The 23,596-nt window shown below is 43.0% G+C and overlaps 1 protein-coding gene across 3 annotated transcripts in view; it reads left to right on the top strand.

The window, feature by feature from the left end:
• The window catches only part of FXN (frataxin), a 36,666-nt gene that overhangs the window by 4,253 nt on the left and 8,817 nt on the right, over positions 1-23,596 (top strand). The window contains exons 3-5 of one of the 3 annotated variants that reach the window (XM_081151917.1): positions 1,440-1,560; positions 7,294-7,391; positions 10,505-12,262. In XM_081151917.1, coding sequence (XP_081008043.1) covers positions 1,440-1,560; positions 7,294-7,391; positions 10,505-10,655 — 370 coding nt within the window. In that variant the 3' untranslated portion in view covers positions 10,656-12,262. Of the gene's footprint in view, positions 1-1,439; positions 1,561-7,293; positions 7,392-8,637; positions 8,818-10,504; positions 12,263-23,596 lie in introns of those variants that run through there. The other 2 variants (XM_081151919.1, XM_081151918.1) reach the window with 2 other exon arrangements.

Below are 23,596 nucleotides of genomic sequence, written 5' to 3'. Positions count from 1 at the left end.
GCTCAAGAAATGGAATATTACTAGCCCCCAAAAGCAAGCCTCCTGCTCACTTCTAGTTATTAACCCCTCCATGCCTCAGAGTAACTATCATTGTGATTTCCAAGAGACTGGATTAGTTTTGCCTGGTTTTTTACTTTATATAAACTGTATCATTGTGTGTGTGTGTGTGTGTGTGTGTGTGCGCGCGCGCGTGTGTCTTCTTTCAGTCACCATTGTTTGTGAGAATTTTCCGTACTGTTATATTTATAGGCATTTCTGGTTTTGCTATATAGTATTCCATTGTATGAATATACTGCAGTATATTATTAAAGTATAGTTGACATACAATATATTAATCTCAGGCGTACAACATAGTGATCTGACATTTATATACTTTATGAAATGATCACCTCAATAAATCTAGTAACCATCTGTCACCCTACAAAGTTATAATGGCATTATTAATTATATGCCCTGGGCTGACATTACATTTCTGTAACTTATTTATTTTATAACTGAAAGTGTGTACCTCTTAATTCCCTTCACTTATTCTGCCCATACCCCACCCTGGCCTCTCTGGCAACCATCACTTTCTTCTTATATCTGTGAGTCTGTTTTGCTAGGTATGCATTTCTTTTGGGTATGTACCCAAGAGTGGAATGGATGGCATATGAATGTATTCAACTTTAGTGGATACTGCCCAACAGTTTTCCAAACTGATTGACCCATTTACTGGCCCAGCAGCAGTATTTGAAAGCTGTGGTTGTTTCACTTTCTGGCCAACTCTTGACATCTGTCTCTTTCATTTTAACCACTCTGGAGGTACCTCATAGTGATTTTTTAATTTCTATTTTCCTGAAGATTAACAAAGTTTTACATATGTTCACTGGCCATTTGGATATCTTTTTATTTAATGAAATCTGTTCAAGTATTTTACCCATTTTTCTATTGTGTTTTCCTTATTGATTTGTAAGAGTTCTTTATATATTCTAGAAATGAGTCCTTTTTCAGACGTATGTAATGCAAATTTTATCCTACTTTATGGTTTGCTGGACATAAATTTTAATAATAAAAGCATTGGAAACCTCAGCATCCAGCTGAAGGGGATAGGTTGAATAAGTAAATTAAAATATTATGAAAATATGCTAATATGGAACAGTTTCCAAGACGTATTAATGAAAACCGTAATGTGCTTCATTTGCATGTTGAAAAGAATTTAAAATATTTGGAAGGATACAGAAGAGACTGTCCTCATAATTGACTGGGGTTAGAGGCTGCCTGTTAGGGAAGAAAGGCCTACTTTTCTTTTAGCCCTTCATGCTGTTTAAATTTTTACTCTGTACATGTTCACTATTTTCCATCAGTTTCATAAATATAAATTAAAATAAATGTGATTTGATGTTAATAAAATGAAGCAGTTTAGTAATCGTATGTTTTTGGTGGTTTTTGTTTCCCTGCAGCTCTCTGGATGAGACCACCTACGAAAGACTGGCTGAGGAGACCCTGGACTCCTTGGCAGAGTTTTTTGAAGACCTTGCAGACAAACCTTACACATTGGAAGACTATGACGTCTCCTTTGGGGTACCTCTTCACTTATTTTCATTTTTTTGTTTCCCCCCTAAGAATTTTAGCTCACTAAAGTAAAGAATATCCTTCCAGCAGAGGTAAGCATCCAACAGCATTTGGTTAAGGGTGAGACCAAAACACTAGGGCTTACATTCCAACCCTGCTCCACCAGGCATGTGACCTTGTGCAAGTCACTCAGCCTCTTTGAGCCTCATTTTTGCTTAAAAACACAGATTCTCAAGATTCACTCAATATCCATGAAGATAAAAAGGGACCCAGCATGTGTTTGTCTCACCAGGCAGGCATGTGGAACACTCAACTACACCACTAGTTTTAAGCAGGGTAAGATATTGCCCGAAAAATATTCATACTACACTGACATGGGCCCCACTCCTGGGAGATTCTAATACAGTAGGTCAGGGTGCATTCATAGGAGCATATTTTTTAAAAGCTCACCTGAGATTCTAATGTGCGTCCCTGGGTCCCACCCCTAGGAGTTTTTATTTAATGGATCTGGGAGTATGGCCCAGACAATGCATTGGGATTTTAAGTTTTTTTAAATCCCGTCCCCAGTTGATTCTAATACACAGCTTGGGCTGGATGAAACTTGAGCCCCAGATCCTGGAGGCCAGGGCGTGCTGGTCCGAATCAAATAGCCACCAGGTGGCAGACTTTAGCAACGGTCCACTCTTGGATTTAGAATTACTGTATTGCTTAGGCCTTAGGGAGCAGTTCTTTTTTGCCATTGGGAGAAAATCCCCTGCAGAGATTAATCCTCTTGAGAGCAATTAATTAATACGTGGAAATGTCATGAAGTGTGCATTTTGGATTAAACCATGGAATTATTTAGGACAACCAGCTGTCAGGCTGAAGTGATAGAAATACTGTTGGATATGGCTGTTGGACCACTGGGTAGGGAAGGAACTCCCTCAGATGGAGCAGGTGGCAAAATCTGGATGTAAGGACAGCAAGGGACTTGGTAAAATTAGAGGCAATGGGCAAGAAAGGAATGAATGCCTTCTGGGTGGTTTTAATGATCACTATCAGCAGCAGGGTCCTGGCAGGGTGCTTATGCAGACAGCCTCAGAGGGCAGAGCTGCCCGGGAACCACTGCAAACTGACCTGGCCAACTCTACCATCTGTGGGATGATTAGAGCTAGGGAAGTTACAGGTCCCCTTTCCTCTAGCTACCAAGGGCTCTAGCTAAAGGAAAATCATTCTCAGGCTAAACTCTGCCACACATGCAGACATTTATTAGCATGTCACAAAAACAGTTACACCGCCTGTTCTTACAGGATTGGCGAAGCCCCACCTTGACCCAAGTACTTTGCATAAATGTTTCATTCCAAGCGAATGTGCCAGTATTCTAGCAGCTAGATTCTGTTGACCTCACTGAGTCCAGCAACAAAAGCTTCTGCTCAGTGGTGGGTCACAGGACCTACTGAGTCCTCCCTCCAGTGTCTCTTTGAAGAGTGACTCAGTTGCTGGGCTTTCCAGATCCTGTAACCCATTCCTGCAAGGGAGGAGCCACCTGCTTTTTTCTAGCCAATGCATATACCCTGAGCGTCATTCTACTCACCAGGAAAAAATTATTTCTAGCAAATTTGTTAAACGCATATAGTAGCTGCCTCTGTAGCTTGGACTTCTGAATAAATACTTTGAAATGCTAACTACCCTGGGGTGTGATTTCCTGATTAGAGTCTTTCAGGCTCTCGCTTACATATTTCACATATAAGATATGTCAACGTAAGAAACATTCAAACCTGTGGAGAATTTTTGAAAGTTTATTTGAGTCAAACTGGTCACAATTGCTGGGAAACAAAATCTCAATGAATTGAGAAAATGCTGTGGAAAAATGGCAGTTCTGCACTCTGCTTTATGCATTACAATCAAAAGAGAGGATGTCAGTGGGCTACATGAAATCCATTGGGGATAGATTAGGGAAGCAGGAGAAAGCAAAGCAGGGAAACTTCTGGGATTGAATAGAAAGTAAAATGATAGACACTTACTTCTTTGACATAGGTGTATACAGGATAGTTAAAGTTAACTCAAAAACATTGAAGAGATTTGTGGTCTCCACTCTGGTGTGGCACCTGTGCTTTGAGAGGTCTGAAAAAAGGAAATTACTTTGACATTCTAATGATATGCTATTGTAAATGCAAAAAGATAATGGACAGGCTCAGTTAAGGTAAAAATTGACTTTTGTCAGGGAAGATTCTAGCCTAGGACCTGATTACCTGACATAAACTGCTTTTAGTTAGTAAGTTTTCATTTCAGACCATCCTTTGTGGTTACTTGAGGTCTCTGAGTTTGGAAGGCCACCATGCAGGCCTCCCCTGAGTTTGTCAGGTTTAGAATAGACAATAGAACACCTCTCACACTATTACTTGAGCTTTCTTGGAATATAGTCTCTCCCTGCCCTTAGGGTTCTGGGGGAGGGAGAAATTTTACTCTGCCCTCCTAGGTTCTTTCAGCTGATCTAATAAATCTACATAAAACAGATTAACAAGAGAAAATAACCAGATTTAATTACATACACATGGGGACCCCACATTTATGAGAGAGAGACCCCAAATACATGAGAGGTCAGGGACAGAAAGTTAAAATGAAGAATATATGGTATTCTGAGTTAAAGATGAGATAAGGCACCTTGGGGCTTCAGAAGGGAGGAAGGTTATTGCTAGACAATAAAAAGAGCAAATGTTTAGTAATTAAAAGTTTTCCCTGTCATATAACTATGTCATAAAAAGTTATTTCTGGCAATAACTTTTATTATAGACAAGGCCCCAAATTTAAGTTCTTCAAGGGAGACATAAAAGTTTTTCTTAGGGCCGCAGGGTCTTGATTGCCTTCAGCCCAAGATAATTCACATGCCAAAGTGGCACATTTTGGGGAGGCCTATTCTGAACCCCTCCAGAGTCCAGTTGGATGTTACCTCCTCTGTGAAGCCCTCCTAGATACTCCAGGCAGACACCACAGGTTCTTCCTTGCCCAGCACTCTGAGGATCACTCTGTGGAGCACGGGATCACCCTGTGTTCTAATTGTCTTTACACATCAGCTCCCATGACAAGACTGAGTTCCTTGGCAGTAGGAACACTGTCCATTCTTGGTACCCCAGTGGAGGAACATTGCCAAGTAATAAATGTTGATTCACTGTGTTGATGAAATGGGGCCCACATACTTCTCCACACTTTCATTGATGGTACTCAGCATTTATAGGTATTTTGCCTCTTGCTACTGGCCAAGTTGGCAAATGAAAACAGTAATCCAGATACACCCAAGGATGCATTTGTTGTTGTTTTTTCAAAATGAGAACTTGCTTGTTGCCACGTTCATCATGCACTAAGTTTCTGGCATATGACTGGTATAGAACACAGATTTCTATGTATATATATATTTTTTTTAATTCTCACCTGAGGATATTTTTTCCATTGCTTTTCAGAGAGAGTGGAAGGGGGAGAGAGAGAGAAGGGAGAGAAGCATTGATGTGAGAGACACACATTGACTGGTTGCCTCCCACACGCACCCTGACTGGGGCCGGGGATTGAATTTGCAACTGAGGTACATGCTCTTGGCCAGAATCGAACCTGGGACCCTTCAGTCCACAGGCGGACACTCTAGCCACTGAGCCAGACCGGCTAGGGCGAGCACAGGTTTCTTAACCTTTTGGGATCAGGACACCCGTAAGAATCTGACTGCTCTAGATCCTCTCCTGAGAAAAGCTCCACACACCCATCTGCGCAGTTTTAGCTTCAGGGTGGGGCCTGTTTGCAGATCCCTGACGACCACCCCTGGGTCTCAGGTTATGGACACCTTCATATTCATTATTCTTATTCCTCAAGGGGAAGTCGGAGCCTAGTTGAGGAGTGTGGGAAGCCATGTATACATGAAATCCCCTCACTTCACTCTGCCCCGTGTGTGTCTGTTTCTGTAAGTTGTTGGTGACAACAGAAAGTGCTGTTCTTGCTTCCACCTATGTAGGGCTGATACTGACTGGCGGGAATTAATGAGCCTCACCAGCTGTGGCCTGGGTCTGTCCTGATTGATTAATGCCTGTGCTTCGGCAGCTGCTAAATGTTTTGGCTGTCTCTAACCCTCTCACCCCACCCACCCCCCGCATTTAAATCTGCCCACACTCCCAAAATAGGCTCTGATTGCTGCCGAAGGAATAGCAATAATGAACAAAACGGCCCTCTTCATCTGGTCTATTGCAGCCAGCCCCAAAAGCAGTAAAAACTTGTGGTGAACCAGTAAGGCAGCTCGTTTCCTTCCTGCTCTTGCCACTTTCCTTTGGAAATAGCTTCAAGCTCCATAGGGAAAAAATATCTAATTACACACAATGAACAGGAAGGAGATGGGGGCAGTGAGTGTTGAGACTTTCTGCCTTGCATAGCCTTGCCCTTAACTTGGGCACAGGTTATCACAGTACCTGATTATCACAGTGCCTGGTTATCACAGAACCCGGTTATCATCCGCTCCGTTCATTCATCCACAAATGTATTTCCTATCCATCCAGTATTTTGCATGAAGAACGGATGTGCTAGACACTGAAGGGGAACAGACAAATCTGCTCACAAGGGGCCAGGTTCACATTATTCGTATCACCTGTATTCCCATTGTTTCTATAATTTCTCTTTTTTAATCAGAAAAAAAGGTTACTAAAAAAATAATCCAACAGCGTCCTCCCTATCCTGTGCCTATCAGTTACATTATTACTGGTACTTTCTCCATCTTTTCAGTGGCTCTTTGTGTTTGTGATCCAAACATAAAATGTAAGAACCATTCAGGGCCCCTTGGTTGGACAGGGGCTCTGGAAGGCACAGAGAAAGGGTGCCGTGTATCTCTGCGGGTTATGCAGGGCTGGGGAACAGCGAGAGGCTCCCCAGTTCACCAGCTCCAGTAAAGGGAACTTAGCGGTGTAGCTGTTTGGTGTAGCTGTTTCTTTAATATCCTGCGCATTCTAAAGAAACCTCAGGCCTTGGGACTAAAGGGCTCCTTTGTTGAAAGAGTGTTTTCAAATTTAAATGAGCATTTATTGAGCAAAGTTGGACCAACTGGTCTTTTGAAGGATTCACAGCTGCTGGAGAGGAAAATAAAGCTGGAGAGGATTGTCTGAGAAGCTGATGAGATGCGTGGGAAGGGTCTGGAAATAAAAACCCTCGTCTGGAGTGTCTGCCTCCTCCCAGCAGAGCTGAGGCTACTGCTCCACTAAGACGAGCAAAGCAGATGGTTTGATTATGTACCTCTTTCTTGCCTTTTTTCCTTCTTTTGGCAATGAACTTGTCCTGTCCCATGTTTGGGCCAGTGTGGTACCCCAGGAGAGCTGGTGTCTGAGGTTTTTAATGCCCTCTAGTATGTTCTGGCCAGTGGTTGAGCAAACAAGGCAGCGATCAGGATGCGAATCTTCCTGTTTGCCAGCTGCAATACTCAGACAAGCCTCAGCACTGCGTGCCTCCGTTTCCTCATCTCGAGAGGGGAAGAATGATTGTTTTCACCTTGCTGAACTCACAGGGTGTGAAGGAAGGCACTAGGAGATTTGAGTTTGTGATTAATCATAGTCTGATTCTGAGAGGAAAGTTCTTTCTGCATGATACCCTATTTCTAAACACTAAAGACACTTTTTTATGGTGTATATTGTGTGCTTGTATGAGTTCAAAGTGTTGAGAGGTAACAAAATAGGAAGCAATTATGATGAAGTGATAACTTCATCTCATTTTCCTCTTGCTTTTTCCCACCTGATCCCCTAGAGTGGTGTTTTAACAATTAAACTGGGCGGAGATCTAGGAACCTACGTGATCAACAAGCAGACCCCAAACAAGCAAATCTGGCTGTCTTCACCATCCAGGTATGTTTAGAAGTCAGTCTGTCATTGTTAAGCTTGTTTGAAACATGACATTATGGACCATTTAAGAAGTGTCCCCCCTCGTGTGTTAGTATCTATGTAAGTGATTTAAGAAGTGTCCCCTCGTGTGGTAGCATCTATGTAAGCGAACCCTTCCTGATGTTTGACAGCATGTCTCGTTCTCAGTAGGAAAGTTGATTCCAGTTATGTAACTTCTATCTGCTGATCATTTGGCTCCTATAAGCAGATACTGGATCATAAATAAGATCTGAAGTGAAAAATTTATAACTTTTCAGAACCGGCCTAGACAGTTTTCCTCTATTAAATCGTTGCCCTGCCTTTTAAAAATTTAGCCACTTTTGATATTGCAGCATCTGGACAAGCTGCACTTTGTCTCCAAAGCAAGTTAAAATTTGACCTCTAGTTGTTTTGAGCATCTCAGTTAAAGGTTAGTTGCATTCCGTTTGCAGAATTGGGCTTGTGCTCTGTGGAGGTGGGAGGGCGTTTTAAGCTGCTATTCCAGGCATTTAATCCCTGCTGCCTTTTCCATTATGTGCTTTCAGTCTAGTGGAATAAAAGATTGTGTTGAGATGGCCTGTGCTGCTTCTCAAGGCCTGAAAACATGCGGGGAGAGAGGGTCTCTCATCCTTCTGGCTGCTGTTGAAGTGATTATAAGAAAGTAAAAGAGAGACGCCCACAGAAAGCTCTTTGACCGGCCTTTGTGAGGCATTCATTAGCACTTCCAAAGAGAATGTATCGACTATGAATTGGGAAAGGACCAAATATAACTAGACATAGATTCTTTGAAAGCCTAATGGTGTTTGTATTTTTTAAAAAATTTAACTCACCCTGGCCAGGTAGTTCAGTTAGTTGGAGTGTCGTCCTGTGCACCAAAAGGTTGCAGATTCGATTCCCAGTCAGGGCACATCCCTAGGTTTCGGGTTCCACCCCTGGTCAGGGTGCACACAGGAAGCAACCAGTCAGTGTTTCTCTCTCTCTCTCCCTTCCCTTCTTTCTAAAAGTCAATGAAAACATACCCTCAAGTGAGGATTGAAAAAGAAAATTTTAACTCTTCACCTGCCCCAACCTTGATCTCATTTTTAGGCAGGTAATATTCGATTTGTCAGTTTAATAAAGCATTATGCCTCCTTCAGCCCAACTTCATCTATGTTATAATTCAACAAAAACAACTCCAGAAATCACTGTCATTCCTAGCAAGGCCCTTAATCACAAGTTGCTTGCTTTTTAGGCTCAGTTTACTTGAAGTTCAGGGTTTGCCCGGTGCGGCCAGTTAGCCCATTCCCGCGGCCACGCGTGAGGGCCGCGCATCCCTGCCTCTCACCTTCGGAGGAACTGGGACGAGGAACTAGGTGGAGGAGCTCAAGCCCAGCCTCCCGCTCTAGGGATCTGTGGCTGTGGAAATACCGGGCAGGGCACCGGAAGCAACTGTGATGGCCCCACTAAAAGAATTCTTTGTTGTGTCTAGACTGAAAAAGTCCATATCGTATTTGGACACACGTACCAGCGATATCCTATCCCAGGCATGTTTAGAAGCATGTACTTCTGGGTAATAATAAATTCCTGGAAATTTCAAGTTGTGTATATATTTGTAATCTGCAATTTATAATGGGAATCTGGAGAGCAAATCTGCCAAGCAGCCATTTTTTTATCACAGATACCATGTCCTCAAAAAAAAAAAAATATATATATATATATATATATTACACTACATTTTTCACATTGGTTCAGAGTCATCTTTCATGGGGCTGCATTCATGAGATTTTGGGGTTTTGTCAAGTTGACAGCTTTTCAGGTCCTATGGAAACAGCAGCCTTTCCCAGCCCCCTGCCCCCACTGAGGAGGCCGTAGGATGGCATGAAGGAAGGGGTCTGATGGACCCTGGACGGCAGTGCCTGTACTCAGAGCCCCGGGAGCAGTGGAGGGGCCTGGAGGTTTCTCTCGCTCTGCCTGGCATGCTGGTGGCAGGTCGGAGCCCTGGGACAAGGGAACGTCCTCTGGATTTGGTCTGGGTCCTTGGTCCTTTCTACGTGACCCAGATGGTTTGTGTTCTGCTGTTTGTGCAGATGAAGCAAAGGCCTCAGTCCTTTTGGTTTGTCCCGTTTGTCTCCAGTATTAGGAGAATGTTCAGACCCCAGCATTTGGTTGATAATACAGAAATCCTTGATGTTTTAGATCCCAAAAGATACTTCCCTTCTAAGCTTTCCTCCACCCTGGCAGGCTCCTCCCAATCTTGGACTTCAGAAAATCTCCCTGTGAGCACACAGGTGCCCCTTCTCTTGGGCGCCCAGCATCCTCTGCTCCTTCCTTTAAGGCGTCATCCTGTACCCTCCTTATCTACTGCATGTCCGCCCCCCCACCAGGCTGAGAGGCGGTGGAATTAGTGGGCACATGTTGTGTACATCTGGAATAACAAGACGTGGCAAAACACACTCCACCTGTGTCTACAGCATTCCCAGCGTGAAGTGCACAGACCACTCTTGTTCCCTAGCTGAGCTTGAGGTGGCCGAACTGGCCTGTCAACTGTTTCATGGATTTAAGGTTGAATTAAGAAAAAACATTTTAAAAAATAATAAAATAGGTGGTTGCCAGGGCCTAGGAAAGGGAGGGAATTGGGAGTTACTGCTCCATGGGTACAGGGTTTCCTTTTGTGGTGATGAAATATTTATTTTGGAATTAGATAGAGGTAGTGGTTACACAACATTATGAATGTACAAAAATGATAATAATGTATGCAAGGGAGAAAACATGTCAACGGTATACGAATGACGTAGTTTAAAAACACTGCTCTGATACAGCAGATATCATATATGAGTCAGGAAAAGTAACAGATCAGAGTGTGACACATGGAGACTTATCAATAGAGTTCAGATGTTTTCAGGTCTTGAGAATTATTCTCTGACTTATCCCAGAAGATTAATTGTGTAACTATTCTTAAATAGAAAGACCCTAAGACAAGAAGTCAGATGTATGCCTCATTAAGTATTACTTTCTAGAGTTCCACTCCAGTCGATTTTTTGGTGGCAGCCTCTGTGGAATCAGTGTTTCTTCTGAAGGGCTGTCCCCGGGATGAACTGTGTGTGTGTGTTGTCTTGCAGTGGACCCAAGCGCTACGACTGGACCGGGAAAAACTGGGTGTACTCCCACGACGGCATGTCCCTCCATGAGCTGCTGGCCACAGAGATGACCAAAGCCTTAAAAACCAAACTGGACTTATCTTCTCTGGCCTATTCTGGAAAAGACACCTGATGCCCAGCCCAGTTCTAAAAACATTAGATGCTCGAAAGCCACAACCCCAGCTTCCTTCTGCTGCTGAATGTCTAGTTTGTTCCATTCCTGCTTTTGAGGACAGTTGTATTCTGGGTAACAGCTCTGGGAAAAGAATATGTCACCTCCCACCCTACCTCTGACTTTGAATGTTTAATTTCCTTAGTTTTTGGATTTATTGTCTGATTTCCTCCTTCACGTGATACCCCGTATCTTTTTAATACCTACATGCCCATACCTTCATATATAACCTTGCAACAAGGAAAAATAATGAGGAAAATCCTGAGAGGAGAAACGAATGGGTTTCTCCATTCATCCTTTGAAGGACTTAGTGAAAACTGCATGAAGAGTGGCTGGCCTATCTCACCATTCTGTCTCAAAGTGAGACTCACTGGAGAGTAGCCTAGAAATGTTCCCACGCCTCTTGAAAACATAAACACCTCTAAGCCTGTTGCTATTGAAATCTCAAAGGCAACTGGGGAATTCTCAAAGGAAGACCATTCTCTCTGTGCTTTGTGTCTGCCAGGGTGTATTAGCCTGCAAGGGGTGACTCAGAGATACGGTGCTGTTTCTCCCATACGTACATATATGTGTATGTACACACATATTTAAATATGTGCTCGTGGATGTTGTGTAATAAATGAGGAAAGGGAGCTGAGGAGGCTCCTTGCAAATTTTGAAGGGCCACACGAATAGAAGAGACGTTTGTGTCAATGCAAATAACCCTGGTTTGCACTTGGCTCAGTCCAAAGTGTTGTCCATCTCTGGGCAAGTTTAACACACTCACTGGACCTCTCTTTTCCCATGTGTTAAATGAGACAGTTGAACTGGATAGAGTATAGTGGATTCCCAATTCAGACACTCAGCATTCCTGTCGGGCAACTTAACAGGCCAGCTTTAATTACCTCTGGTAGACGAGGGATGACAGGAACAATTTTTTTAAGCTATAGAGTAAAATATATGGTTATTAGAATTACTTGAATGTCCATTGAATTCATGTTCAAATAATAACCATCCTTTATTGTGCCCTTACTGTGCTAAACCTATGCTATAGACTGAATGTTTATGTTCCCCCAAAACTCATATGTTGAATCCTAACCCCAAAGGGATGGTATTAGAAGGTGGGGCCTTTGGGAGGTGATTAGGTCTTAAAGGGTCAGCCCCCAGCAGGGGAATTAGTCCCCTTATTACAGAAACCCCAGAGAGCTCCCTCACCCTTCCTACCATGTGAGGACACAGCTGTCTATGAACCAAGAAGTGGGCCCTCACCAGACAATGAGGCTGCTGGGGCCTTGATCTCAGACTTCCCACCCTCCAGAACTGTGAGAAATAAGTTTCTGCTGTATGTAAACCATCCAGTCTACAGTATTCTTTTATAGCTGCCTGAATGGACAAAGCTGGCCTGCAACACCATATGACCTCATTTTAATACCTTCAGGAACATTAAAATTCATCCAAAGTTACATCCATGATTTTCTTACGAAGAAAGATTCATTAACTTAACAATAAAACAATGTAAGCAAATGTTCCATGGGTATTTAAAATATTTCTTTTTTCAAAAATAAAATTATTGTTTAGTCTGGTGGAAATTTTAAGTGTGGTAGTTCAGAATCAGTGAGAATATAAAATCTTGTGTGTGTATGTTGTATGTGTGTGTTTTAGTCTGATTTTAATGCAAGTTTCATTGGACCTCATTTGGAACTCAGTTAAATGGTGCATTCATCTACCATCTATCTGGACACAACATAAAATTTAGGTATTTAACCGGGCTGCTGTAACATGAAAATGGAAGTTAATTAGGGACACAACATAAAATTTAAGGGGTATTTAATCAGGTGCCATAACATGAAAAGGGAAGTTAGGGAACCTGTGCTCTTGGTGCTTTCCTTATGGGCAAGCCTTTCAGGTTTATTTACTTTTATTTTACATACAGTTCTAACTGGTTTAATTATAGTGGTACCTCAGTTTTCTAATGTAATCCTTTCCTGAAGACCGTTGGAGTTCTGAAACATTCAAAAACTGGGGGATCCACAGCCAACAGCTAGGCCTCAGGATCTTGCACTCAGCAGAAGCCGTGTGGCATGTTCAACTTCCAAGGCATGATCGAAAACCGAAGCATTTACGTCCAGGTTTATGGCATTCAGTTCGTAAACCGAAATGCTTGTCAACGGAGAAGTTCAAAAACCGAGGTACCACTGTATTTAGTTTTCCATGCCCCTGGGAGAGTCCCATTGAGGCCCTAAAAGGACTACAAGCACAAGAACAGCCACCAGGGGGCAAATAAAACTCATACTCTGACGAGCAAACTGGAAAAGCACCACAATATGGTCCCAGTGGCTCCCCACCTGCCCCCTCAGACCCTGGAGCATCATCAGGATCACACATGGGAGGATGGTATCACCCACAGGAAGAATGAGTTTCAGGAAAGTGTAAACATTCAGTATAACAAAGGAGGCAAGAATATGTGTAATATAATTTTAGAAAGCTTTCTTTATGTTTAGCTTCTGGAGTGAATAGACCCTTAACCACTAGAGGAAAAATTCCCTAGAATGACTTACAAACCTCCCTCTGAAGATACAGAGAAGAACTGGGGTGTGTAAAAGAGAACCTGAGTCTTTTCATCAGAATTTTAAAAATTCAAACTGCCACTTAACTTGCTTGTTGACACCAGCCTCAATTTTCTTATCTGTAAAATGGAGACATCTAACTTGTGGGGCCTGGGCCCACATGCAAAGCCCTCAGTACATGACAAATATTGTTATCACATGTGCAGCATAATTTTGTATTCAAATTTGGAGTTTTCCCCTAAAGTATTATTTATGACATTCTCTACTCACCTCAAACTTAGTCAAAATGCTCATTTTATGATCTTGGTGATGGATTCCATAGGACATCTCGTGCTCCCTACAGTGCTGACTTTTGCTCCATCTGCATAGCTTCTAAAAACAAATCGACCAACTTTAAGTTTCATAGTTTGTATGAAATAGTAAGTTTGCAATGTTTCTCAAGCTATACCTGCTCCCAAATTCTAATAACCCCATTGCTACCTTTAAAGAAAGACCGTGTTTATAAATGTGAAATTTGTGTGGATGGTCTATGCAAGGTTGCCAAGAAAAGCTGGTTTCCCACCCTCAAGGTACACACTAAGATTAAAGTAGTTCTAGGTTGTGTCCAGTTGAATTCTTGGCATGAATTTATCTTTTGCAAATGAAAACACCTACATACCAGACGGGAAGGAGAGGCACAAGTATGAAATTTTATGTAAATGTATCCTGCTGTTCAAAACTATAACTTTATGACAGTCTTAGTTGGTATAGCTATGTTAGAGTAAGAAATGCCTTAATCCTTGGTTTGACTTCATTAGCGATGACATCCTAAGGATCCCAATTAATGGCCCCTTTGGAATATGCAAAACTGAGATAATTTATATCCTGGTGTCTGCTACAGAAATAGAATCTGAGCTCACACAGTCCATCTTCTTCTCTGGGTGCATTATTTAAGATACAGAATGCTTCACCTCTTGACAAAGTGAGTATAGAGGGAATGTACCCCAACATAATAAAGGCCATGTATGACGCACACGCAGTGAACAGCATATCCAACAGTGAAACGGGAGAACCTCTCCTCTAATATCAGGAACAAGACAATGATGCCCACTTTCACTACTTTTATTTAACATAGTATTAGAGGTCCTAGCCAAAGGAACTAGGCAAGAAAAAGAAAAAATGTATCCAAATCAGAAAAGAATTAAAACTGTCACTATGTACAGATAACTTGATATGATATATAGAAAACCCTAAAGACTGTACCAAAAACTGTTAGAACTAATAAATGAATTCATTAAAGCTGCAGGATATAGAAATCAATATTCAAAAATCTGTTGTATTTCTGTACACTGAACTATCAAAAAAATCAGTTAAGAAACAAACCGATTGCCCGGCTGGGCGTGGCTCAGTGGTTGAGCATCGACCTAGGATCCAAGAGATCGCAGTTTGATTCCCGGTCAGGGCACATGCCCAGGTTGCGGGCTCGATTCCCAGTTGGGGCATGCAGGAGGCAGCCGATCAATGATGACTCTCTCATCATTGATGTTTCTCTCTCCCTCTCCCTTCCTCTCTGTGAAATCAATAAAGATATATTTTTTTTAAAAAGAAAGAAACCCATTTACATTAGTATCAAAAAGAATAACTTTAACCAAGGAGGTAAAAGACCTGTACACTGAGAACTATAAGTCATTGATGAAATAAATTGAAAATACAAATAAATGGAAAACTATTCCTTGTTCATGAATTGGAAGAATTAATGTTAAAATGTTCATACTACCCCAAAGTAATCTACAGATTCAATGCAATCCCTGTCAAAATTTTAATGGTGTTTTTTACAGAAAGAGAAGAAACAATCCTAAAATTTGTATGAACCACAAAAGACCCCGAGTAGCCAAGGCAATCTCGAGAAAGAACAGCAAAGTTGAAGACCTCACACTTCCTGATTTCAAACTACACCACAAAGCTTTATCAAAACATCTTGGCATTGGCATAAAATAGACATAGATTAATAGAACAGATTCGAGAGCCCAGAAATAAAACCATACATATATGATCAATTAATTTATGACAAAGAACCAAGAATATACAATATGAAAAATAGCCTTTAAATAAATGGGGCAGAGAAATCTGGACACCCACATGCAAAAACATGATACTGGACCCCTATCACACCATATACAAAAGTCAACTCAAAATTAATTACAGATTTGAACCTAAGTCCTGAAATCATAAGACTCCTAGAAAAAAAAACAAAACAGAGGCTAAGCTTCTTGACATCTATCTTGGCAATGATTTTGCCATCAAAACAAAGGCAACAGAAGCAAAAATAAACAAGTGGAACTACATCAAACTAAAAAGCTGCTGTGCAGCAAAAGAAATCAGCAACAAAATTAAAAGCCAAGCTACGAAATAGAAAATACCTGCAAACCACATATCTGCTAAGAGGTTAATACACAAAATATATAAGGAACTCATACAATTCAATAGCAAATAACCCAATTAAAAACAGCCAAAGGGCCTAAATAAACGTTTTTTCCAAAGAAGACATAGAAATGGCCAAAAGGTGACATGAAAGAGTTCTCAACATTATTTGTCATCCAAGAAATGCAAATCAAAGCCACCAGAAGGCATCACCCCACACCTGTTAGAATGGCTATCATCTAAAAGACGAAAGAAAAAGCATTGGCAAGAATGTGGAGAGAAGGGAACCCTCATGCACTGTTGGTGGGAATGTAAAGTGGTGCAGCCACTATGGAAAACAGTATGGAGTTTCCTCAAAAATTAAAAATGGAACTACCATATGATCCAGCAATTTCACTTCTGGGAATATACCTAAAGAAAATGAAGCCATCACCTCAGAGAGATATCTGCACCCCCATGTTTATTTCAGCATTATTCACAATAGCCAAAGTATGGAAACTACCTAAATGTTCATTGATGGATGACTGAATAAAGAAATATGGCATATACAAGGTGTCCCCAAAAAATGTATACACACTCTTTTCTGATGGCTCAATTGATGTTTCTTTCTTTTCAGATTTAACCCATTGGAATTAATAATTATTCAAAGTGCATATACATTTTGGGGGGACACTCTCTATATAAATATAAATATTATTCAGCCTTAATAAAAAGAAAAATCCTGTCATTTGCAACAACATAGGTAAACCTGGAGGGCATATAAGTGAAATAAGCCAGAGAAATATTGCATGGTATCACTTACATGTAAAATCTAAAAATAAATAAATAGAAGTGTGTTTTTCTTTAATTCAATACAGTAGAGGCGTGGTTGCCAGCAGCTGGGGGGTGGGGCAAACGGAGAGATTGGTAAGAGGATACAAACTTTCAGTGATAAAATAAACAGATTGTTTCGATTCTTATAAAGATAATAAACCAGAATCAGAATTTAAGCCAATAAACCAGAACAGATTTACTGATCCACTTACTTAAGGTTTATTTAAACTGCTGACACCCAAAAACTTCCTTCACAAAGTATTGTATCTCCCACCTGACCTCCTTGCCTGGCCAGTGTGCTCAGCGGGGTGAGCACTGTCCCATGCACCAGGTCGGTCCCCTGTTAGATTCCCATCAGGGCACATGCCCTGGTTTCCGGCTTCATCCCCAGTAGGGGGCATGCAGGAGGCAGCCAATCGATGTTTCTGTCTCTCCCTCTCCCTCTCTGAAATCAATGAAAACATTAAAAAAAATTTATTTGCTCTCCCCTAAGTGGCCTTATATGCCCCATCTTCTTCCCCAGCGAAGATGTCACATAAGCTCTCTAATCTCACCGCTTTGGGGGGCAGTCACTTTTTTCCTGTGATGCCCACATAATATTAAAAATGAGTAAGTCTGCATAGCTTCTGCCCTGTTCACCTGCCTGTTGTCAGTGTATCTCGTGGACCCAGTCATCAAACCAGGAATAGGAAAGGGGCAGTCTTTCGTGCCCTACGATAGTACCATACAATCCTCTGTGCTCTGCCTCTGTAAGTACCAGGGGTCCTGAGATATATATTTTTTAAGTTTGGGACTGTGGGGAGGAACACTCCTCTGCCCTCAAGGTTCTTCTGGCTGGTCTAATAATCAAATAGACATGAGAGAGATCAGCAGGAGAAAACGGCCCAATTTAATATATACGGGGTGGGCAAAAGTAGGCTTGCAGTTGCAATACAAATAAATAATGCAATAATTAGTAAATAATAACACAAGAATAAACTCTGCGTTTCGTGGACTCACAACTCTAAACCCACTTTTGCCCACCCCTGTGTGTGTGGGAGCCCCACGCATGCGAGAGAGTCAGAGACCCTGCATGCAGCAGAGGCTCCGAGATGGGAAGGGGGTTGAGGTATGTAAGACATCCTGAGCTAGGGGTGAAGAAACCCACCTGGGGGCTTCAAAGGGTCCTTGCAGGGTGATAAGAGATGTGTAGTAAATAGAGGCTCGCCCTCCCGTATAGGTAGGTCAAAGAAGTCATCTGTGATAATAGCTTCTTGCCCCATTTGTTCTTCTAGGCAGTAGTTAAGGGAGGGGCGGAAATTTCTCGAGCCTGTGGCCAAAGTGATATGCAAAACAATCTGCATATCACAGAGGCCCATCTTGGGGTGGCTTGTTCCAAACCCCTGCAGGAAGCACCCCAGTATGCTATACTACTAGCGATCCCAAAATCCCACCCCAAATTCCTGAATTTCTAGAATTGGCCTGAGGCTTCAATTCCAGACCCTCTAGGGACCTTCACAGCGCCTCTAGCTGTCATCAAGGACCCTCTCCCCATTTGGACCTCCCATATTTTTCTTCCCCTTGTAAGGGCCCTTTGGTCCTTTCATTCAAGTAAGTGCATCACCTGCATTGTCCTGCTGCCTCCAGATCTAGTAGCCAGTGCTTTGAAACCCAAAGGCACCCTTCTGTGTGGCACAGGGGACAGAGGGGAGGAGCGCAGAGCCTTCTCATGCATCTGTTCTCAGGGCATGTTATCCACAAAATAATGGACCTTTCCAGGGACGTGACTCCTTTATCCCAACCAGGTGTGTGCCCAGCCTGGGGGGAGGGAGGAGGGAGCAGGAAAATGAACCCAGCCTCCCGCCCGGGGTGGGGCATCTGGGTTGGTAGGGGGCTCTAGCCTGTTTAGTGTCCTGACGTGGCCTCTGAGAAGGGCTTCCTGCCTCAGTAGGCTCGAGGTTTGAAAAGCCAGAGCAGCCGGAGGGGTCTTTCATGGTTTTAGAAAGAAACAAGGGGAAAGTTGGAGGATGGCAGGACGCCATGCAAACATAGTGAACACCTTTCTAGACACTCCTCGGAATGTCATCGGGCTCAGCCTCCCTCCTGCACAGCTGACCCCGTCCCCATCCTTGTGCTGTGTGACCACTGTGTGGCTCAGGAGGCAAACTCCAGCTTCTGGTCTGGCTGCCTTTCCCTCTCTCAGGACTTCGTCACCAATGTTTAAGAGAGTTTTGCCTGGACCACCCCATGCCCAAGGTTAAAAAAAAAAAAAAAAGTGCAAGCCATCTGAAAAAGGTAAAACTCCAGGGTCAGAACAGAAATTTGCATCTTTGACCAAGTCCCCAGGGGGTTCTTATGTTCACTAAAATCTGAGCCCTGCAGCAGAAGGAAAATCAGGGCCTTAGAGACACTAAGAGAGGTTATTCGGAAAACCAAAGAAGAGGGTGGATTCCAAAAAGGAGGAAAATTGACCTTTCCTTTCTACCAGCTCAGAGATGGAGGGGGCAGGAGGGTGGGTGTGTGACAAGGGCAATATTTCCTGGAGCCAGTAGCCTCCCTGGTGACAGGAAGCCCTGCGGGCAGGAGGAGATGGAGGAAGTTGGAACGAGGCTTTACTAATATCCCCCGCCTCGCCACTCATCCCTTTTTCACTTCCCCCCAGACTGGCACTGGGACCAAGAAAGCCCCCAGAGGTGGGAGGCTGGACAGGCAGGCACTTCCCTGGTGGCTCTAGGGGTGTGTCAGTGACCTGAGAACAGGAATTTGCTAGAGCAGCTTGAAAAGGAGGGGAGATTCCCGGGGGCTTTGGGAAGCAGGTCAGTACTGGGAAGGCAGGAGACTCCCCGTAGAAAGCTTTCAGGGCTGTCTTTGGCTGCAGTCCTACAATTACATTCTTCTCTAAGATCGGATACACGAGTTTAGAAGACAGGCCATTAAAATAAAATAAACAGTATTAATAATATTAGTAATCATGAATGTCAGTAGTGTTGAAATTTTTCTGGAACCCTGTTCTGAGTTGCCTAATGCTCAGAGAAGGAAAATAACAGTGTTTAGTAACCATAAATTATAGGATCAGCACATGCAGCTAGTGAGATGATGAACCAGGGCTTGTAAATTGGTTTTGTTTTGGTCCTTCTAATAAGATGTTTGGGGTGTGTGTGTGATTTCATGATTTTTTTTTTTTTTTGCCTCTAGCTCTTCCTGATTTGAAAAAACCCAACCCTTTAAAGAGGTAGGAAGTGACATACACCCTTGATGGATCTGTGTTTATGTTTAAAAAATTGGCTTAGTAAATTTAACTGAGACAAGGAAACTGTTAAGGGCAGTGTTTTTGCCTTTATTTTTCATTTGTTCAACTGACTTTTATGATTTCCTACTTGATCCAAGCCACATGCTAGGCTACAAAGGTGAACAAACGCATTCCTTCCCCTCAAGGAAGTCATGGTCTCCTGGAAGAAGTAGAAAAGTAAACGAGAAATAGAAAAGTAAACGAACAAAATGCACTGTGAAAAGTGTGTGTGCTATAGGCCTGCAGAGACCATCTTGTATTTATTCAAGCATATGTAAGAGGGCTTTTCACATTATAAAAGGTAGTACAGGGTATAAACTGTTCTGCATCTCAAGTTTGTTGTGTTTGTTTTCCTGTACAGTATACCCCGGAGATCATTCTACCTAGTAGCTGCCCATTTTAAATAGATCCTCTGGTCCTAAGCCAGTGGTGGGTAAGGGGAACTGGAAAAATAGAGAGTGAGCTAGGAAGTAGAGTTAGGAAGGGAGTTCCTGTTGTAGCATTTTCATGGCCTGACACCTGGTTGGGAGTGGGAGGTATCCAGGCTGGTGCCCCATCGATATAGCAGAGATTTCACTCATCCTCTTGTTACCAGCATTGGAGTTCTCGGGTTCCCCAAGATAGAAATTGAGAGTAAACCCCAGAGAAATTTTCAGACAAATTTTATTAAGCTTATGCTCAAGCACCAGAGAAGCAGCACAGAGGAAAGGAAGGTCCTCTGAACTGGATCGGGGGCTGGCTCTGCTTGGCTGCTTTTATAAGCTGGGGACAAAGCTGGCTTGCTTGAACAGGGGGGCTTTTTGAAAAAGACAGGCTTGTGGAATTTTCCATGTTAGGGTAAGAAAAGCAAGTCGTTAAAGAGGAGATAAAATTCTGCATTTTTTTGAACGTGGAGTGGAGAGCTGCTGACGTTTTTTAGATCAGCTTATCCCGTGTTCCTTCTGGCCACCTGGTCTTAACTTGGCTTCCTGGCCACCGAGTATCTTTCCATATACAGGCCCGAGTTCCTATACTGCTGAGGCAAGGTGCTCTTTAGATGATTCTAGGGGGGAATCTGTCCATGCCTTTCTCTTGGCTTTGGTGTCAGTCCTTGGCTTACCGATACATAACTCCAGTCTCTACCTCCATTGTCACATGGCTTTCTTCCCTCTCATTCTCTTTGTCTTCAGGTAGTCATCTTCTTTGTTTATTTCTTTGTTTTTTGCTAATCCTCACCAGAGGATATTTTTTCCATTGATTTTTAGAGAGAGTGAAGGGAGGGAGGGGGAGAGAGAGAAAAACATCAATGTGAGAGAGACACATCAATTGGTTGCCTCCTGCATTTCGGGGCTTGGGATTGAACCTGCAACCCAGGTATGTGCCCTTGACTGGGAATCGAACCTGAGACCTTTTGGTGTGCAGGCCAACACTCCAACCACTGAGCAACACCAGCCAGAGCATATGGCCAACTTCTAAGTGTTGTGGGCGGCAAGAATGACACCAGGTATTAGATCCATGGGGTCAGACCGGACCTGGGTTCAGCAACCTCAGTACTTGAGTTCTGGCTAGGAAAGAATTCAAAGCCAAGACATTTATTTGGGAAATCACAGAGGTGGAAGAAGTAATTTGTAGATGAAATGGGCTTAGGAAACACGTTATAGAGGTATCAACGTAAGAAACATTCAAACCTGTAGAGAATTTTTGTGAGTTTATTTGAGCTAAACTGTTGGCAAATTCTAGGAAGCAAAATCTCAACAGATTAAGATGATAATGCTCCGGAAAAATGGCAGTTTTGCACCTTATTTTATACATTACAATAAAAAGAGGAGACATAAGTGGGTTACATGAAATCCATTGGTGATAGATTAGGGAGGCAGGAGAAAGCAAAGCAGGGAAACCTCTGGGATTGGATAAAAAGTAAAATGACAGACATACTTCTTTTACTTAGGTGGGTGCAGGATAGTTAACAGTCAATAATTAACTCAATAACAATGAAGGGATTTGTGGTCTCCACCTGTGCTTTGAGGAAATTACTTTGACATTCCAAAGGTATGTTATCATAGATGCTAAAAAATAATAGGCTCAGTTAAAGTAAAGATTGAGCTTTGTCAGGGAAGATTCTAGTCTAGGACAGGACTACTATCCATAAACTGCTTTCAGTTAAAAAGGTTTTAATTTCAGACCATCCTTTGTGGTTACTTTAGGTCTCTTGAGTTTGCAAGGCAGCCATGCAGTCCTTCCCTGAGCTAGTCAGGTTAGCATGTGGCCCCTTTTCATCCACAGAGGTAAAGGAAGGGCCCTTGGAGCTTGGGAGTGAGGAAGGTAATGGTAACTCCTGGGGGTAGGGGGAGAGAGAGGGGGAAGGGAAAGGTGTAGGCGGGCTCCTGGGAGAGAGCAGTCTGGGTCATCTGTCCTAAGGATTTAAGGGTGCAAATTTTAGGGGCTATCCCAGGGGAAGATTTCAATGGAATATTCAGCAGCTTCCCAGGTGTGTCCTTTCAGGGTTGTGGTCTCCACTGATTGATTGGTCCGCACCAGGGCAGGGGGGAGCATTATTCAATGCAGCTGGTCCTGAGTTCAGCTGTGGCTGGTTTTGTTGCTATTCTGGGCCTGGAGCTGAAATACAACTAAGACCTAGATGTTATCTCTAGGGAGGAAAGGTGAGGGGGTCGAAACCACGTGACCAGCGATATGCTAGGGGAGGAAAGGTCACTCTGGGGGCCAGGTCCCATCCTACATTTGTCCCTTGCTAGGCACCTGGGGCTTTTCACTCTGATGACCTTCTGTATCTGGCCCATCGTCCTTGCTCTGCTCATGTCTGTCTACCTATCATATAAGGACACCAGTCATATTGGATTATGTGCCCACCCTCCTACTCCAGTAGGACCTCATCTGAATTTAATTAATTACCTCTGCAATGACCATATTTCTGAGACAGGCCAGTAAATCAGGACAAGCAGAATAGGGAAACTGAGACAGATAATTAACAGAAGTTTGGAGCCATCTAGAAAATCTAGATGCCAAGCAGTTTGCAGCCACCTAGTAAATCCTATCTTCACTAAACCAGGGACACTTAAGAGGAGTAAATGGCTTGCACTTCTCTCAAACCAGAGGGTAAATAGCTTAAATCACCCTACTCAGGGACACAGCAGAAATCCAGTTAGTGCCATTTGCCAACCACACCCAAGGACAGATGAAGTTAAGAGAATAATCCTCATTTTGGTACATCAGCATAAAGCTCATGAATATTCTATTGAGATCCTCCCCTAAACACCCAGCCTTTAAAACAATCTCAAAAACAAAGGTCCTGCCCAGCTGGGCGTGGCTCAGCGGTTGAGCCTGGACCTGGGATCCAGGAGATCGGGGTTTGATTCCCGGTCAGGGCACATGCCTGGGTTGTGGGCTAGGCAGCCAATCAATGACTCTCATCATTGATGTTTCTATCTCTCTCTCTCCCCCTTCTTTCCTCTCTCTGAAATCAATAAAGATATGTTTAAAAAAAAAAAACAAAGGTCCCATCGTGCATTCTCCCATTCAGGAGCAAGCTCCCAACCCCATTCTTTCCCCACAGGCATGCATCTCCTAAACTCAAAGGGACCCCAAGAGACTTGTAACCAGGGCAGCAATGGGCAGTGGCAATTCATCCCAGGCAAACCCCCTGAACCTGTCCCCAAGGCCCCCTTTTCTCTGACTTCTTAGTGAGCCAAAGCAGCCCAGCCTAGGTTCATTTCCTCAGCCCTTTCTTATTTCACTGTCCCCAGCTTTAATAAATGTCCTCTAAAATTCACCGGGACTTGTGCTGTGAAATCTTTCCTGCATGAAGTCAAGAACCCACACACTACTGGCTGGCCCTAGGCAGACCAGTGCAGTGCCAGGTTCCCTTTTCGGTAACATGG

The sequence above is a fragment of the Miniopterus schreibersii genome (assembly GCF_964146895.1).
Source record: "Miniopterus schreibersii genome assembly, chromosome: 11".
In the NCBI taxonomy this organism is placed as follows: Eukaryota; Metazoa; Chordata; class Mammalia; order Chiroptera; family Miniopteridae; genus Miniopterus; species Miniopterus schreibersii.
This window is presented reverse-complemented; position numbering and strand designations above follow the sequence as displayed.